Below are 20365 nucleotides of genomic sequence, written 5' to 3'. Positions count from 1 at the left end.
GTTTTATTTTATTTATTTATTTTGTCACAATATATGTAGGTATCATACAAAAAGATTATATAGTAAATAAACATATATATGGGTAAATATAAGGAGGTATAAGCATATATATAGGAAGGAGAAAAGAAAAAATCAATAGGACAGGAACGGTAGGCACGTTTGTGCGCTTATGCACGCCCCTTATGGTCCTCTTAGGAATGGGGTGAGATCAATAGTAGAAAGTTTTTGGATAAAACTTTTAGGATTATGGGAAGAGACCACAGAGTCAGGTAAAGTATTCCAAGCACTGATGATTCTGTTACAGAAGTCATATTTTCTGCAATCTAGATTAAAGCGGTTGACATTAAGTTTAAATCTATTAGTTGCTCTAGTATTATTGCAATTAAAGCTGAAGTAGTCTTTAACAGGAAGGACATTACAATAGATGATTCTGTGAGTTAAGCTTAAGTCTTGTCGAAGGCGACGGAGTTCCAAGTTTTCTAAGCCTAGGATTTCAAGTCTGGTGGGACAGGGTATTTTATTGTTTTCAGAGGAATGGAGAACTCTTCTTGTAAAATATTTCTGGACACGTTCAATTGTATTGATGTCAGAGATGTGGTGAGGGTTCCAAACAGGCGAGCTGTATTCTAGAATTGGTCTAGCAAATGTTTTATATGCTCTGGTTAGTAGTGTGGTGTTTTTGGAAAAGAAGCTACGCAAAATTAGGTTTACAACTCTTAGAGCTTTTTTTGCTATGTAGTTGCAGTGGGCTTTGGCACTTAGATCATTTGACATGAAAACTCCAAGGTCTTTAACGGGATGGGGGTCGTCTGTAAGGTAATGTCCATCTAGTATGTATTTAGTTTTTGGGTTCTTTTTTCCTATATGTAAGACTGAGCATTTGCTGGTTGAAATTTGGAGCTGCCAATTTTTAGACCAAGCGGTTAGATGGTCAAGGTCGTTTTGAATGATAGAAGTGTTGTCTGTGGTGTTAAATAGTTTAACATCATCAGCAAAGAGAACACAATTACTTGAGATGTGGTCACAGAGATCATTAATGTATATTATAAAGAGTGTTGGTCCAAGGACGCTGCCTTGAGGAACGCCACTCTTGACAGGAACAGGATTCGATAAAGCATTGCCAATTTTGACCACTTGTTGTCTGTTAGACAGAAAAGCAGATATCCATTTGTGGAGGGGTCCTGAGATGCCATAGGATGTTAGTTTTAGGAGAAGTTTATCGTGTACTACTGAGTCAAAAGCTTTGCAGAAGTCTATGTAGATTGCATCTATTGATTTGCCTTGATCGAGATTTGAAGTCCATATGTTTTTGCAGTGGAGAAGTTGTAAGTTACATGATAATTTTTTCCTGAAACCAAATTGTTTGTTGGAGAGTAGGTTGTTAGTTTCTAAGTGTGAGGTAATGGATTGGTTGATGATAGATTCCATGACTTTGCAGGTGACGCAGCAAAGGGAGATCGGTCTGTAGTTTTCGACTAAGCTGGGGTCTCCTTTTTTGAAGATAGGGATGACTGTGGCTAGTGACCAAAGTTTGGGAAGAGAACTGGCAGTGAAAGCTTTATCAAAGATAATAGTTAGGGGTTCTGCTATATTAATGGAAAGTTTTTTTAAGAAGTATGCACATAGTCCATCAGGTCCAATAGAAAGCGATGGTTTTAAGTTGTGAAGAGCTTTTCCAACATTGTCTTCTGTGAAATCTATATGAGTTAAATCATCATAGTCATTGCTGGTTCGTTTGTGGAATGTCGGATATGTGTTATTGGAGTTAACAAAAACTGAGCCAAAGAAAATGTTGAAGAGGTTTGCTTTGACTGTTTCGTCATTGCATTCTTTGTTGTTAGAATCTTTTAGTGGTGGGATGGATCTTGAGTCTTTAAGTTTATTGTTGACAAAATTATAAAAGGCACGATTGGAATTTGTGCGCAGAAGGTTCTCTTCTTGCTTGGTGTGGTAATTTGTGCATTCAGTTTTTATTTGGTTGCATATGTTTCTGTAGCGGTTTTTGAAATTTGTAACATAGCCTTTTTTGTTTCTTTTCCAGAGGGATTTTTTTTTTGATTGAAGTTTTTTTATTGATATGGGTAGTTTGTTTTTTTTGGTCATGGTAGTCATTTGTGGTACATATAGTTTAATGACTCTATTGATTTCAAGTAGAAATACTCTATAGTGGTCTTCAGCGGTTATGCAGGTTGCAAACAGATTTTGCCAGTCCAGAAATGAAAGATCGTTGTTTATAAGGTCGTAATTGGCTTTTTTGAAGTTGTAGTTGGGAGTACTGTTGTTATGACGACTTAAGTATGGACGTATATTGAGACGAAAATCTATCATGCAGTGGTCACTGTTGGAAAAAGGTTCTTTAATTTGTAGTCCGTAAATTGAGTTTGAACTGTTGCAGAAGATGAGGTCAAGGCAGTTGTTGAGTCTTGTATTGTTAGTTACAAGTTGTTCAAGACCTAGGTTTGTAACAGTGTTGTATAGTGTAGTATGGATTGGGTCAGTTGAACATTCATTAGTTGTCCAGTTAATGAGAGGTAGATTTAGGTCATCCAGGAAGATGAGAGGATATGGGCAAGAGGTAGCCCATGTTAGCATTGAGGTTAGCATATTTGCATGGGTAATGTCATAGTCAGGGGCTCTGTAGCATAGTAAGAATCGAAGAGTAGTGTCAAGGGATAGGTCGCATACTATAGTTTCAGGAAGAGAGAGTTTATGTGCTACTTGGATATTTTTTAGATTCAGTGACTTTTTGTAAAAGATAGCCACTCCGCCACCTCTTCGGTTTTCACGATCTGATCGATAGACTTGATATTCTTTGTTTGAGATAATGGAGTCAGGAAGGGATGAGTTCAGCCATGTTTCACAACCAAAAATGATATCAAATGTGCCACTGTTTAATAAGAGGATAAATTCAGGTAATTTGTTGACTATGTTTCTTGCATTTATCAATTTGCATTTGAGATCTGAAGTGATTGGTGTTGAAGAGGTAAGGGGTGTGCATACCTAGTTTTGGATGTTAGTAGGTTGGGGGTTGTGTACAACGGATGGTTGTATAGATGGTTGGATGGTAGTTAGGTTGTTTGGATGGATGGTTGATTGGATGGCTGATTGGATGGCTGCTTGGATGGCTGTTTGGATGGCTGTTTGGATGGCTGTTTGGATTGTTGGTTGGATGGCTGTTGGTTGAATGGCTGGTAAGATGGGTGGTTGAATGGGTGGTAGGGTGATGGGTACTTGATTGAATACTGGGATGGCTGGTTGATTGTTATGGGTGATGGGGGGTTTGGAGGTGATTTTTTGATTGTAGGTTTTATTTTTTATGCAATCAGCACGGTAGTCGATGTATAGGTTGGATTCACCATTGTCTTGTCTTCTTTTAAGTTCTGTGCAAAGTTCACGAGAACGTATCCGTTGTAGAAAGGATAGATCAGGACGTAATCTAAGTTTACTGTAGGTAGGGTTGGATTTATGGTATGTTATTTGTAATCTGATCCTGCTTTATGGACAGTATATTCTCCATTATACTGTAGTGTACTCCACATGTAGTGGAGGTCCTGTGAGAGTAGGGAAACTATGACATCATGGATCAAATGAATAATTTTGGAAGACTTATGTGCACAAAGATAAGTTACAAGATAATGCAATCAGATCACACATCTATTTAGTTCAATATTCTGCATTTATTTATTTGTTTGTTTGTTTAGAAAATTTAGATAGCCGCCCATCTCACATATGTAACTCTGGGCAGTGAACAAAGTTTAGAAAGAACACTACCTCAAATAATAAAAAAAACATAAAACTGTTAAAACCATAAAATCTAATTTGCAGAACAGAGCAGTCATTTTCCCTATCAGATTCCATAACCTACATTAATGGATCCCCAGACCAGATGATAAAACTATATTTTCAAGTTTTTTCAGAACTTGGACAGTTTACAACAGGATGTGAGAGAAGTAGCATTTTACATTCATGTTCTCTTAACAACTGAACATCATTGATATAGGAGGCAATATGTCATATAAGTATATACACTATTTAAGAAATAAACTTGATTATTTTAGTTTTTAATCTTTTTAGCAATATTTTTTTTTTATTCAGAAAGTTAAAATACAAACTCCCCCCAAAAAAGAGAATTTTTTAAAAAAAAAAAACAAAATTAAACAAACACATTAAAAATGTGCATTAAAAAGACAAAAACAAACACACACACACACACACACACACACACACACACACTTATATACACAACCTCCCGTATAAGGATGAGAGTATCTTGGCAATGTTTCAACAAGGTGTTACTCGTCATCTTCAGGCTGGTACTTACCTCAAATTCGGAGCCAAACCAAAACGCGGGATGCTGCATCGCAGCCATCTGCTCAGGACATCACATCACAGAACTCCAGAGGCCACAACACCAAAGCTCAGAATGTTACAACACAACCTACCACCCAGGATGTTACAGCACAAGACTCAGGAGGTCACATTCCCAGAACTCAGGACATTTCCTGGAAGCCCATTACCACTACAGGAGGTCACATTCCCAGAACTCAGGATGTTTCCACACAGGTCGTTACAACACAGAAGAGTAATGGGAACACAACTAGGACCACACCCACACAGGATGCTACGAAACAGCCGACTAATCTGCAAACACCCATTCCACCTACCAATCAAGATGCAACCACACAGCCAACCAACCACTTACAGCAACACTCCCCACCTCCCCACCAGTATTTATAGAGAGACGGCAGCTCCGACCACACTTGGCTTGCACAAGCACGAAGCCGTAAGCACCAGCCTGAAGATGACAAGTGAGACCTCGTCGAAACGTCTCCAACATACTCTCAACCTTACACCAGAAAAGACCCGAATACACCGAGAGAGAGAGAGAGAGAGAGATTGTCTTCCTTAGTTAAATACTGATTAATATATTGAAACAATGATAGCTTCCTCCTCCTGCAAATCAGGCCCAGAATTTATAAACTTCTACATTTATTTGCAACCAATTTGACTTGTTATACATTTATCTACCATATTTATATAAAAGAAGTAGTTAACTCAAAAATAAACAGCAAGTTAATTACTTTAGTCCCTAACTTTTTGAAAAGGAATAAGTAACTTGATGACCTTCATCTATAGGGCATTACTAGATTACAATATCCACAGTCATTGGCCATGACTGTTGCAACTGATGACAGCTAGTCCAAAACATCTGATTAGAGCTAATTATGTCTATTTATTTATTTGTGTGGATGTTTTGTTTTCATGTTTTAATTGTTTTATAATTGTAGAATTGTAAGCCTCTTGGTGGAGTTGGGTGGCTATAGAAATTGAATAAATAAGTACTTCAAACAGCATCTGCAAGCCACAATATATATCATGAGGTCATTGCACAAAATGGTATTCTTATATAATGACATAATGATGACTGGTATGTTTACCTACACAATGTCATCACATGGGCCATATTCCCCCTGCCAACCTGCCTTTTTTATAGTCTCTCTTAAACTAAAGAACAGATAATAATACTGGAATTCTATTTCTCAGTTTCCATCATTATAACATGAATAAATCCAACTTGTGAATACTTATATGGAATCAAATTTCACAGTGGTTGGTTGGTTTTAAATAAGATTTTGAAAGAGTTATTCGTTTTTCTACTATTATATCTAGACAATAATTTTTTATTGATTTTCTGAGTTTGAAAAATCTCCAACAGTACTTGAATTTTAGAAATGCTTGAAAATTGATTTCAGCAGCTTGGTCTTGGTTTGTTATCTCAATACTAGACTTTCTCAGGATTTCCACGCTACTACAACAATCTATGATTATATTCTCTTTTTTTCACATATGCAGGTAGTCCGACCGTATCAAACAATGTCCAATCCAATGAGTAAGCTGACAGTACTCAACAGTATGCATTCTCATTTTATTCTGGCTGATAATGGAACCACAGGAAAATATGGTGCAGAGGTTAAACTTCGCAGACAGTTGGAAAAGCACATCTCCCTTCAGAAGATAAATACAAGTGAGCAGTTCACTTTCTACTTCTTCTTACAGTCATGGTATCAAAACTGAACAGCAATAGTACCAAAGACTGTTGTTTGAAACAATGTTTAGTATATCTCGTCTAGTACTGATGGATCAGTTTTATGTACACATATATTGAACCATCCGTATCTTTATTATCATCATTAACCAGAATTGAACATGGTATAATAGAGTTGAATATTATTAAGCAATAAAATACAAATACTAGAATGCTTATACCATTTGCTGCAATTCTAGATCAGAAACCATGAAAAGGGAGAATGGAAGGGAATGAGGGAAAGTAAACTATATTAACTGTAAGTAGATTATAAATTATAGCCAAACACTCCAGTTTACTTCCAATCCCATGGGAAGTTAGTTTCTCATTTACCACATAACAGATGTAGTGTGAATTGACAGTATTATGCATCTATAATGAATTGCTTCTGTCTGTGTGTATGTGTACGTGTGTGTGTGTGTGTATACACACGCACACACACACGCATACATACATATGCATATATACAAAGGGACACAGTGGCTCCGTGGCTAAAATGCTGAGCTTGTCGATCGAAAGGTCGGCAGTTCAGCGGTTCGAATCCCCAGTGCCACGTAACAGGGTGAGATCCTGTTACTTGTCCCAGCTTCTGCCAACCTAGCCATTCGAAAGCACGTAAAAAATGCAAGTAGAAAAATAGGGACCAACTTTGGTGGGAAGGTAACAGCATTCCGTACGCCTTTGGCATTTAGTCATGCCGGCCACATGACCACGGAGACGTCTTCAGACAGCACTGATTCTTCGGCTTTGAAATGGGGATAAGCACCGTCCCCTAGAGTTGGGAACGACTAGCACATATGTGCGAGGGGAACCTTTACCTTTTTATATACATATACATATACATGTACATATTCCATTTCTGGCCTTGGTAAAGAATTTCATTAGGATGACTTCACAAATGTCACATATGCACACAATAAGAAAGCAAATTCAGAAATGAAGTTCAAATCATAATCCAAGAACCAGGGAAAGAAGTTATGGCCTAAGTAAATACCAGAAAGGAATAGAAAGAATGCTAAAAGGATGTCAATTCTAGAATTATATCATAGTGATAATCAGGGAAGACAGAGAAAAATAAATCTGATAAACAAGATGATTTTTCAGTCTTTCTTGGTTTATCTGTTTTCTAACTTCAGCTACTTTTGCTACACTAGAGGTTATTTCCAAAATGTTAATATGTTGAAGTCTAATGACTCTGCAGCAAAAACATTCTTGATTTTGTTTAGAAAAGGATGGGAAACCTATGACCCTCTAGAAATGCTGCCCCAGGGAAACTTCTGGTGTTCCTAGACAGCCAGAAGGATGGTGAGTTAAACTTTAGCAATAGATAGTTCCCACCTATGATAACCCTCTTTATAAGAAAGAGCACAAGCTGTCATCTATGTTGTTACTGCATAATTATTTAAAATATCTTGGAAAAATTAATAAAATGATATTATTTATACTTGGTTAAGACATAGCTACTTTCATTTAGCCCAGATTTCAGCTAAATCAAAAACAAACCTATTGATCAATCTAAAATGTTTTGTTCCCATCCATTAAATGAAAAAAATAACAACAAGGTCTGTATACACAAAAGAGCTTAAGCAATTACAGGTTCCTTTTCTAGCTAGAATGACAGCTTGCTTCAGGATGTCATTTAACAAGCTCCATCCTTCCGCATTGATGCCATGATGTCACATTGCAAATACAGAAGGGTTGAAGTTAATATGCAGCTGCATTTTGTCACGTGCTCTGTTTAGGATTGTTGGAAATGAAACCATTTACTTCTGCTGCTGAAGCATGAGACTGTTGATGCTTCATTCTGGTCTTTTGGCTGTGAAAAGGGTTCACTGACTTTGCATTCTTGTTCTTATTCTTTGTATCAAATGTATTTTCCATTTCACCTTGATATCCTCAATTTCATAGCCTAATGCACATATTATTAATTCATCTGCAGTGAGAACTATATGCAACCTATTTTCCATTACATTTTTAAAGGTAAAAGCTGAGTATTGTCATTGTTTTTAATATCTTTTTACTAACCTTTCCCAACTTATTACCTAATTTAATTTTCATATAGGAGCATTTGTGTATTTTTTTCCTCTCTATTATTTTTCTTTATGCTCAGCATTTGACTGTCCAATATTTAACTGCAAAACATACTTGTTAGAATCAGTGCAGGACCTCCAAAGCAGATAAAAGTATGAGTTCCTTGTTTTCTTGGTTTTGATTAATTTCTACTATACTGTACAGTTGTAATAGCTATCAAAAATTATAGTATGTCCTACTATAGTGTAGATTTCTCAGTAAATATAATTGGGGCTATTTAAATGTTATTGTATACTCATATATATTTCTGCACTTTGCAAACTACCATGGTCTCCCAAAATTTAACACATAAATGATAATATAATTAATAATTAATATTATTTATTAGCTTCATTATTTATTAAATTTAATATCATTTACATGTTAATAATATATTATTTAATAAATATTTACATATTTAGAGAAGAAAGATAATTGATTCTCTCAAACCTGCAAGTATAATTGCAGAAAATAGGCCACATAAAATATGTACAAATTTTACATTAGTCTGTTGTCACGCTACATTTTCCTTTATAAAGAAATGTAACAAATTATTTAAATCCTCATTATGTAAAAGCCTCTCTTTCTGCCTGAAAAAAATATTTCTTTATAGTGATCAGGGAGATGTTTTTTAAATAAGCTGCTCTGTTCATGTAGAACCAATTTGGCAATTCAGTGTCAGCATGTATTCAATAATTTCTAAGAAAATTCTCTACAGAAAATTCTCTAATAGCAAGGTTATATAACTCAGTACCAATATTGATGTAGTATTGTTATTGATCCACTATGTGTGTAATAGCTGAGATATTCCACCCTCTAGCAACTGTTTTCATTGCACAATTGCTCTTATAAAGGAGCCATTCATTATGTAATTATTTATAATAGACTCAATTGTTATATATTATTTCTATTTTCATTTATTTTCTGCCAAAATATTCAAAATTACACGAAACAAAAAATTGAGAGGATGTGTATGTGAATCTTGAACTCACAGGAATATTCAAATTGTGTGTATTAATTCTAGTATTCTGTATCCAACAGTAATAATCATAAATAAGAAGCCAACCACTAGATAAACCATTTTATGACCACTGTTCTTTGTTCTCAGGAGAAAATAGCTAATATGTTTCTCCTTGGACAGCTGCTAGAACAGAGTAAGCCTACTGGGAAAATAGAGAAGTAATGATACTTTTAAATGTGTGGCCTTCATATGTTTGTATTATAAAGGGAAAAAAGAGAACAGGGTAACCGTGAGAAGGCATTTGTAACAATTAAAATGCTCTAGCAAAATAAATTAATTAATTAAATCGCACCATTTGTATTTCAGTAATGTAATGTTTATAATTATTTTAATTTGGTTTTAATTTACTGTAATTATTTTAATTTGGTTTTGTACTATTGCATTTTGAAAGGGTTAGTTGGACATTCTGCCCAAGAAAAATCTGTTCTTAATATCACCAGTGGGGGCCTATCTAGTTTAGAAGGTATTAAGAACAAGCAATCCAACAATCTTCCTAAGAATCCTATTTCCTCAAAAACCTACAAAATGAATGTTTTCATAGAAAAGGTTGCAATTGTTTTCCTCATAAAATATGTTTAAAGGTCCTGGTAATTATCATAAATATGCATGGTACCATTTCATGATTGACAAATTATCTTAGAACTATTGAAATATGTTGATTTAATAAAAGCTAGGTGGTTTTCATATTTCCAAATCCACTCTACTACACAGAATTTGGTACTGGGCACAATGTTAAAAGTTTTGAAAATGCCAGTTTTCATCTTAAATTGATAGTGCTTAAAGCTGCTGAAATTATGCTTGCAAGGATGAGGGCAAAACCTGGTAAAACAATAAGGAACAGAAGAGAACTGAAAAAAACTTTAGCATCTTACATACTGCTGATCTTTTTTTTTAAGTAGCAATAACAGAGGTTACCTTGAGAAATAATGTACAGTAACATCTATACCCTTTATAAAGTTAAAGAATTATACACTGTTCAAGTGGCTCCAGTACAAATCTTTTAAACAAACCAAGATGGTATATTTTTTTCCATTTCCCTTGCGGTTATTATTTGTATGCCCAACACTATTGTACTTCATATCTTAAAATAATAAACTGCCTTTTTATGATCTTGCAATAAGCAACGGAGTGAGGTAGCCCTTCAGATTCAAAAGCAAAAATGTCTTCAAAGGGTTTAGGGGAGCTAGCACAGAACTTCTCTGCAGCACCTTAAGCCAGGTGCATCTTCATTGGGGTCACACAATGACCATGAAGGGCAGCCATATCATCCTGCAAAAAAAAAAAAAGTTGCTTTATGAAATTGAAGACAGGGGCTATATAAGCACCTCCTACTGTACACAGAAAGGGCCATTTTTAAAAAAATTGAATCCAAATCCTGGCTTTAATTAGGAATATTTATAAATGCATATTTCCAGTGGGAAAACTTTTTGCATTCTTCTAAATAGGTTCATATTTCAAAAAGCCTGAAGGTTTGCTTGGTTTTTGGAATCTGCACTGAGTCACAGAGACAGCCCAAAAAAAAGTATTCATTTTACTGAATCATATAAAAATACTGTAAAAAGATATTTCCATGAGGTACCTTTGTTTTTTATATATATAAGAACAAAATATTTTACATTATTTACCCAAACTAGGTAATCCTCAGATTAATTGACTTGTACAAATCTTAAATGTTTATGTTAACATATGTGTAGCATATTGCAGTCCATTATAAGTAAATTTATAAAACTAAATTTATTCATCCTCAACAAGAATAGAAAATGAACTGGAGAAGAATATAAGGAAAATTAAAACAAGTGGCAAATTCTAACACTGTAAAGTGTCTGCAGTACCTATTCATGTGACCTGTGGACTTCCCTTTGTCATCCTATGCCTGAGGATATATGAAGGGGGCTGGGAAGGCAAAGGGACGTTCAATTGTCATCACCAGCATCTTCTTTGATCATTGCACTATCATCAAATGCATTGGAATGCTCATTTGCTTATGTCCCAATTCTTTATTTTTTCATACTCTGTTCAATATTTAATGCATTTCTAAGCCCTTGGTGCTTCCTTGGGATTTGACATAGTTAGAATAGAATGTGGATGACTGTGCTGAATCTGAATCCAAAGAGCAAAAGTAGTAACAGACAGGCAGGTTAAACAGAGTCATTTGTAAACATCCAAGTTACATTGTGAATTTTTCTTTTGGAATCGGCTGAAAGTAATGCCATTCACATGGTGGGATGGATCCATACAAGTCTCCTTTTCTTTTACTGAATGCAGGAATGCATTTCCATTTGCTCCTCCCCCCCAAGTTCATGTTTCCCACAAAACCTTCTATGATTCAAAAATAAGGAAAATGTCCAGAGGTATCCCATCACATTTTTGTTTGCCTGACACATGATGAATAGAACTGAAAGAGATAATAGAAACTCTGGATCCAACCTAACATATTTTAAGTATTTTATTGTATGTGTGACAATGACTTGAAATCGTAATCCCTCATAAAACATAATGCATCAACTTTCTTTCTTTCTTTTTGCCTTTCTTCTTTTCCTCCTTTCTTCCTATTTTCCTTTCTTCTTGTCATTTGCTTGCCTATCAGACTGTTCTGCAGTTTTAGTTTGGAGCCAGTACATATTCTAAGTGTATTTTTAGAAGTTAAACAAGTAAATTTTGGAACCATCAGTGTTTTCCATATTCATGATGAAGTGTCAGTTTGCTGCTACAACATTTGCTCAAAAGAAAGACAATTCTAAATTTAAAATGGTCAAAAAAGAAGATTATAAAGAGGAAAAAAGTATTATAAAAAGAAAAAAAAGTATAAGTCCACATGAAAATCCTATGGAATATCTAACTTCCTGTCAATTCAAGATTAAAACCTCTAGATTTTCCCATCAATAAACATAACATATTTGTTCAAGTATCTGCACATAGTATCTATGTATATACATATCGGCCAGAAACAATTCTCAAAAAAAAAAGGAAAGACCAGGAAAACCTCCCCAGCAAATTGAAGTATCTACTGATTAAAATTGCCTATAAAATAAGGCAATTTTTGTCCCATCTGCACAGAAACAATTTTATCTTTCACTTATTATAGACAAAGGCAGAGTCCCATCTTCTTCCACTCCTATGCAAAAAATAATAAAGAAGGAGAAACAGACAACAAAGGACAGAAAGAAAAAGAAATAGAGATGACATGATTTTGATGAGACTAGACAGGAAATGAAAGAGCCTACAGAAGGCTTAACAGGTTTTTATGTTTGGATAAGCACAAATCTACGGACTCAGTCACTCTACTAAGTCCTACTGAGTTCCACATCTCTTCCTGCCAAGTAAGCATGCTTAGGTTTCTAATCCTGCTCAGTCACCATGCCATAGTATACTTCTAGTCAAGTGGAAGGCAGACAAGAGCATTGATCCCACTTGTTACCTTAATGGGTAGATGGTCTGCAATAGGGCAGGAAGGGAAAGAAGTTGCAATGGACTTCATAAGAGGACAGCTTTCTCTGCACACTCATGTATGTTTTAGAGAGCTCACTCTCAGAGAAATTCTATTCAGTGCATATACGATTACTTTTACCTTTCAAAAGTAAGCATTTGTTGGGAAAACTTCATCTTCCTTTTGTGTAGACCTTTATCTTCCTATTGAGTAACGACAGAGATATATTTTGACACTGTTCTGGGATGTCACAAACAGGCTTACAAGTATATGCCACTGAGAACAGTAAAAAGTGAAGAACCACTCATATTTTGTATTTAAGAGTCAATATTGCCAGATTGAAAGTAGCCCCAAATCTTTTGAGTGCAGTTCAAGGTCCAATAAGCAAACAACCAGTCATTAAAAATCTAGCATCAAAAAAAAATGCTTTGAGCCTTTTCAGCCCATTCCACACAGCATTCTTGAACTGTAGCTTCTCTGAATTCATTTTTGTGTTTCCCTAATACAATGCACCTGAAAGCAATCTCTTCAGAGATAAACAGGCAGACCAATAAATGGAACCAAACATCAGAAGAGCATTTTTATGGCACTAGAAAATTGTAACATACAGAATATTTTGTTAGAGAAAATTATTCACTAAAAAGTGTCCTTTTTTTCCCACTGGACATTAATAAATAAAAAAAGGAACATTAAATGTTATTATATAACTTTTGCTTCATAGTGACAATTTCTTCCTTTATATTTTTCAATAGCCACAAAAATAATGGTCAGCTAATCTTGGTCTTTCTGGCTTCATATAAAATTTTCACAGCACAAAGTTTGAACTGATTTCTGGAAATTAAAGAAAAGTTGTTCTTACTATTAGTTAAACTTGTTTGCTGCTTGACTTCCAATGATTCTGGAATGTATGCTTAACCTAACTGGAGAAGTTTGTAGAAAGCAAAATCTTTAACCATGGAAATAAAATATTTCATGTATATATGTATAAGTTTTACTTATTGTGTATTTATGAATTACAATTTTAAATCCTACAGAGAAAATCCTAAATGGAAATTATCTCTAGATAGCTGAAGTTTTAATCAAGGCCTTACAAATGCCTTATATATGAGATATATTGTGAAATGGCCAGTGATATATATTTCTGTCTGATAGGATTCTGCTTTCACTTCTCATTTTTTTTCATCTCTGATTAAGGAGAACAAGCCCAAATTCAAAATTAATGAAAGGTCTGTGAGAGATAGTCAACCAGGACACGTCAGGGGCAAGCAAGCTGCTTTTCTTTCATTTTCATTTAGGTGCAAATAAATAAATACATGCAGGGCAAGCTTTAGGTTCAGGCCAATTAGGCACTAGCCCAGGACACCAAAGTACAAACACAACCCATCCTTCCAAGTCATTCTAAAAATGCAAATTTTCACATTAGCTGGAGGTAGCGCCATTAGTCATTGTCATTTGGGGTGCCAGCTACGCTTGAGCTAGCACTGGATACAGATAGATAAATCTAAGTTGTTAGCTGTGTGGGAATAGAATCATACTTTGAGATTGTCAGAAATATTGCCTATACTTCCTGTCCAAAATACCCAAGATAATTCACTACTAAAGTTACATAAAAGGCAACAAGGAAAAGCAGATTAGAAATTCAGAGAAAATTGTATGTAAAAGAATTTTGATATATGAAATGTGGAGGCTTTTTTGAGCTTAAAAAAAAGTAAAAGATCATGGCTCACTAGAACATTTAAATGATGGAAAATCTGATTTATACCATTAAATATATTTAAAGTATTACACTATTCACCGTGCTGATTCTTGAAAGGCCTTACCACTTGAGATGGACAAAATATGATAGATGTCACAAGCAGGACCTGAGTCCTTCTGAAATGTAACATTCATGGCTATTTCTGTGAACTAGAATAATCAATTTAGCTCAGGGGTGTCAAACTCGATTTCATTGAGGGCCGCATCAGGGTTGTGTTTGACCTTGGCGGGGTGGAGGGGGCATGACCAGGGTGGGCATGGCCAGGTTGATGTCACTCTGAACTGGGGCGCCTGCAGTGAGCTGAGTGTTCTGCCAGAGAAAACGGGCTCCCAAGCTCCATTTTCGGTGCAACGGCCTCCTGTAAGCTTCTGCCAGTGAAAACAGAGCTCAGGAGGGCCACGTGCAGCCCTCCCAAGCTCCATTTTCGCTGGCAGAGGCACCGTGGGCCAGTCCTTTGCTGTTTCCAGGGTGGGCCCACAGGCCAGATCTAAGAACCCACTGGCTGGATCCAGCCCTCAGGCCTTGAGTTTGACACTCCTGATTTAGGTGCTCCTCAGTGGTGTTAGATTGAAGTTTATATGTTATGGTGTTTCTCTCTCTTCCGCCTCATTTCGTAGTGTCTACATTTCAAAAGCAATATTATGTCCATTTATGGGAATGCTTCCACAATAATAATCTAGATAAATTCTAACGTATTGCATTATTGCATCAGCTAACTGGGATCATTATTATAGGTTTTAATTGTGAGAAAGTAACCTTAATTAAGACCTGCCATAGAATTCCTGCATTAAATTCCCTTCTAAAGAAAATGTGTAAAACATGCAACTTTATTATTTATTAAACTTTATTATTGATTCTATCCAAAATAAATAGGACATTTTGGCATTCATGGATTACATTCCTCTAAGACCCATATGTACTTTCTGAAATGCAACAGAACTTTCATGTTTTACGATGATATTGTACAGATGCCCTATGTCTCTTTCAGATATGACTTACTTGTAATTTAGAAAGCTGTGGCCAGAAATTAAAATGCGAGGGGGGCTAAGTTTTTCTTTCTCCCTCCTCATTTCATGGCAAACTTCATTTAAAAAGCAAAATCTTGCCAGTTTATTATTTTATATCTCGACTTGGATGCTATGCACTTTAAGACAAAGATACGAATTACACATAGTTTGTTAATGTTGTTTAAGTGAAATAGTATTGCCGGTAATTTCAGTTTCTATTTGTGTATTTTTATTTGATTTGCCTGCTTTTTTGTTTGTTTGTTTTGCTTTTGTTTATTTCATAACAGGGATTGGTCAAGGAGTACCAGTAGTGGCCCTCATTGTAGAAGGTGGACCCAATGTCATCTCCATCGTCCTGGAATATCTGCGTGATACACCCCCAGTTCCAGTTGTAGTATGTGATGGGAGTGGCCGAGCATCTGACATCCTTGCATTTGGTCACAAATACTCAGAAGAAGGAGGGTAAGTCTATTAGCAGAACGCTGTATTCATATAAATCTTTCTTTGCAAACTCAGTCATTGTCATATTTAAATATTTCAGACATAGCAGAAGCATAATCATTTTTCTTATGTACTGCCTGTGTGTGACAAGTCCATACTAGGTTCTGTTTAACACTATTCCAAAGACCATAGGTTTAACCCACATGCACTATATTCACACTCCCACGCCTTTCGGTTCTTCTGCTTAGAATAAGCAGTATCAAGTATACTCTTTTAATATCTTAAATGTCTATTTGCTGAACGATACAAACACTCAGACTTGGTGTATTAATAAAAATGGAGCAGATGTGGCAAAATCTTTGAAGAGATTATTGCAGTCTTCAAAAATGAAGCTAAACAAAGCAGTGCTTGGGAAACGTCTTTAGCCATAATCTTCACCCTTATCCTTATTCTCTTGGTACATTTTAATGTCCCATGTGTTCAAACATATGTTTTTCACAATCCAAACCATATTGTCAAAATTATTGTGCAGATATACATGAAATATTTGTCTGTTACATTGCAGATCACTGTGATACTGAGGCTCTTTATTTTCTGCAAATCTGTTTGTTGTTTGTTTCCTTTCATTGCTCTGTATCCTCCCTGACTTTCTAGTCCTGGAGAACATGAAACTTGGAGGAAGAACAAAGTTGCAAAATGTACAGGAGGGAAAAGGATGTACAGGAGATTAATTAAAATCATAATCCAGTGTACTGACTAATCTTATCAGTAAAATGTATTTGAACAGCAGCTTAGATCTGGCAGCATCTACTGTTTTTCTCAAAAAACAAAACAAAACTTGAAGTTATCTGGTGACAGCCTACTAAATAATTTATAATTGGACACAGACCAGATTTCCAAATGAATCTGGTCATTGCAGTTTAGCAGGAATCATAGCTGAAAGACCGCAGTGCAATATGGTGTGGAAAGACTTATCTTGTCAGACATAGGACATCAATTCAAAAGAGATTTCTAAGTCAGACAGAAAGATGCCATCTCTGCCATCTGTTTCTACAGGATCCCCCATAGCAAAGAAAGCAGGTATTGTGGGAGAATGTTTTGTTCTCAGGTCTGTCTGACTTAAAATCAGTCTGCCAAATGAAAGAATGAATTTTTGCAGGTATCAATCCTACAAACTGCATCCCTTAAGAGTTTGGGAAAGGTCTCATTGAATATATATTCTGCTGGATCAAAATATTATTTATTTAATATTCCAGTAGCTAAAGTTGATATATTTGCCATTCTCCATTTTAATTTATATCTGCTTCTAATATCCACTAAATTTTCATAGTTCAGGCCCAAGTATATCTCAAAAAAAACCCAAGGAATGTTTTTAAATATTCCTTTCTTTCCTGTTAAAATGCATTTTGGTATCACAAGGGATTCATTTGATAATTTAAGAATTTTCCCAGCATAGTCTTTTTAAAAAGAATACCTAGATATTGACAGGAAGATCTAAATTCTACTCCTGTCTTAGATGCAGAAGCCAAGCATTTGGTGACTTTAGTCTTGTCATTTTTTCTTCTCAGTTATAAAAAGAAAGCTGGGGCCAGCCACTTCCAAATATTTTGTCAAAAAAACTACCCCGAGTTTGTCCATGTAGTTGCTAGCAGTCGAGATGGACTCAAAGACACACATATACCTGCATACAAAATTGCTTTGAGATCCTTCTGACATATTTAGTGGCAAATGGAAGTGACTTTGGAAGAAACAAGTAATGCACACTTGTTCCCATCCCATTTCATATACTCCTAATAAATTACTTTTCAATGGGTCCAATGTCATGTTGCAACGAGTCAAGCTTCATTAGCGTTTGACTGATGCACGTTTATTTTTTTTTTATTTACTTTTCTGTCTTTATGAAATATTTACAGCCTATTTTTCTGCTTCAATATCCTGGGACAACTGACAAATCTATTTGCTTGATATGCTTTATACTGTTATATATGTCATCTTCAGTCCTAAATATTCTTACTTGAAACAAGTAGATGTGATCTGCAATCCTAAATATGCATATTGATTAAAATATAATGCCACAAATCACTGTTCTTGGGTAGCAGACGAATATCCTTATTAAAATGTTGTCAGTCTGCAAAACATCCACCAGTGATTCCCTGAACAAAAATATACCGTATATACTCGAATATAAGCCGATCCGAGTATAAGCCGAGGTCCCCAATTTTACCCCAAAAAACTGGGGTAAACTGGGGACTCGAGTATAAGCCGAGGGTGGGAAATGAGGCAGCTACCGGTCGGGGAAAGCCTCCCTCCCTCAGCCGAGAAGGCTGGCGGCTCCCCCGCCCCGCCCTCTCACTGCACCGGCAGGGCTTCCCCGCACTAATGCAAAAGCCCGCCAAGTTTGCGCCATCCGGTATAATGTGAAAAAAAGAAGAAGAAAAAAACTCGAGTATAAGCTGTATATACTCGAGTATAAGCCGAGGGGACGTTTTTCAGCACAAAAAACGTGCTGAAAAACTCGGCTTATACTCGAGTATATACGGTACATGTTCAAATATCTTTCTTAAAATACAAAAGAATTAATGAATTGATTCATATTTCTCAGTTCCTGAGATAACTTAAGTTCTGTGGAAGCTTTATGCGATTACTAATGTTTCAAGAAAGTGTCATTGGAAACATGTTAACTCAAAATAGAAATGGAGGTCCAAAATCTGAAAGAACCCAGTTTAAGGAATGCCAAGAGCTAGAGAAAGCATAATAAACAAACCTCACACCCAAACATGTTTGTGTGAATTCCTAATTCAGAAACATTGAAAATTGAACCAAAGCATCATGACCCAAAGATATATCTTAATATGTTTGTAAATTCCCAATGCTGGATCAGATATGCTGTAGATGTAGATGTAAATGTAAATGGTGGAATATCTTTTCCACGTATTTGACAAGAATGTATATAATTGCATTAAAAATAACTTTAACGTTTATCACTTTACAGTAGTCATTTTAAACGTTGTCTCCTTAGGTCCTTAGCAGTTGTTTACTAAGAAATAGCTGCATTCTGAAGGACACCACTGTCCAAGGCTAATGGATCTGGATAGTTTGCTGGAAAAATTGATTCTGTGTCCCAAAATGACTCCAATACTCCCCTACAGCTGTGTATTGCAAAGAAATATGGGAAAATCTGGTTCACAGTTTTCTTTCAGGGACCTGTTTGCCATTATTCACTTTTTTCATTAAAGAGTCTTTACTAAGGCTATGTGGAACCAAAATGCTCCTGTAAAAACAACTGAAAGTAACGTGAAAATAACTCTTTAAAACTATGTGGCATGCATAAATCAGTATGACATTTTCCAGGCAAGTGAAAAAATATGCATCAAATATTTAATTTGCATTTTAAAATAAAAGTTACTGTAGAATGGTTAGATAGGTGTGATAATCTCCCAATTTCTTTTTTTAAAAGTAGAATGCAAATAGAAGGATTTTAATTTTAATTGAGTACCAGCCTGACGGATGAAGTTCCTAATCCTTTCTGCCCATGCTATTTTTATTATCAAAATCTACTTGTAACGCAGCTGCTTTCCCATCTGCAGTGGACAAACATATGGATCCCTTTGCTTTTCCCTGTAAGTGGGAAAGCAGATGGAGAGGTAGAAATTTTGGTGACAAAAATAGAAATCAAATTAGATCAAGGTTTCTGTAAAGTAGAATAATATTTCTTCTAGTTGTTCAAATAACTGTTCACAGTTAAATGTTATATCTTTTAATTCCTTTAATCAACAGAAAATGTGTGAAGAGTTTAAATTTGGTTATATGAAGAAGCTTGTCCACTTGTGACACACATTCGGAGAGGTGGGGGAGGGAGGGAGAGGGAGAGGGAGAAGTGGAGGGGAGAGAGCATAGCATAGCATAGCATAGCATAGCATAGCATAGCATAGCATACCATAGCATGTGGTTAGTTTAGTGGTTGGAACACCGCCATATCATGTGGGAAACTGGGCTTCAATTCTGTTGGTACCTACTTTACCAATAAGAATCCTGGGCAAAGACCCCCTAACACTTCACCTGCCTATTTCGAATATGAGAGTGACACAAACTAAAAGAGCCATGTTAGCTCAGATGTCACCTAGATTAATAAGATGTATGCCAGATTTTGGACAACCAGGATAAACTGGCAATAAGTGGGCTACTGAAAGAAATCATACAGGACGAGTCAAGAGAACCTGGAATTAACCTTAACCCTATACAACAAGAGGAATACATGAAATGTTTGAGGGAACAATGAATGGATAAAAGACATACTGTTGTGGCTCCAGCCCCCCCCCCCACAGGCCTGGCCCCCTGCCAGAGAGTGACTCAGAGAGTGAGGGGGAAGGGCCATCAGGGCTCCCCTCCGCAGGGCTGGCCTCTCTGGTTCAGCTCCAGGAGCCAGAGACAGGCCAGGTGGAGGAATTAACGAGGCCTCTGTCTTCTGTATCTCCCCCCGCCCAGGCAATGTTCCCAGACCCAGCTGTGGACAATCAGACCTGGTTAGATCCCAGGTTTCATAGACAAGAGAGGCGGG

The 20365-nt window shown here is 36.1% G+C and overlaps 1 protein-coding gene across 1 annotated transcript in view; it reads left to right on the top strand.

Moving 5' to 3' along the window:
* TRPM3 (transient receptor potential cation channel subfamily M member 3) overlaps positions 1 to 20365 on the top strand; it is a 131983-nt gene that overhangs the window by 24337 nt on the left and 87281 nt on the right. Inside the window, exons 6-7 of the mRNA XM_058168060.1 lie at positions 5854 to 6025; positions 15654 to 15828. Coding sequence (XP_058024043.1) covers positions 5854 to 6025; positions 15654 to 15828 — 347 coding nt within the window. The remainder of the gene's footprint in view (positions 1 to 5853; positions 6026 to 15653; positions 15829 to 20365) is intronic.

The sequence above is a fragment of the Ahaetulla prasina genome, chromosome 2, assembly GCF_028640845.1.
Source record: "Ahaetulla prasina isolate Xishuangbanna chromosome 2, ASM2864084v1, whole genome shotgun sequence".
In the NCBI taxonomy this organism is placed as follows: Eukaryota; Metazoa; Chordata; class Lepidosauria; order Squamata; family Colubridae; genus Ahaetulla; species Ahaetulla prasina.
This window is presented reverse-complemented; position numbering and strand designations above follow the sequence as displayed.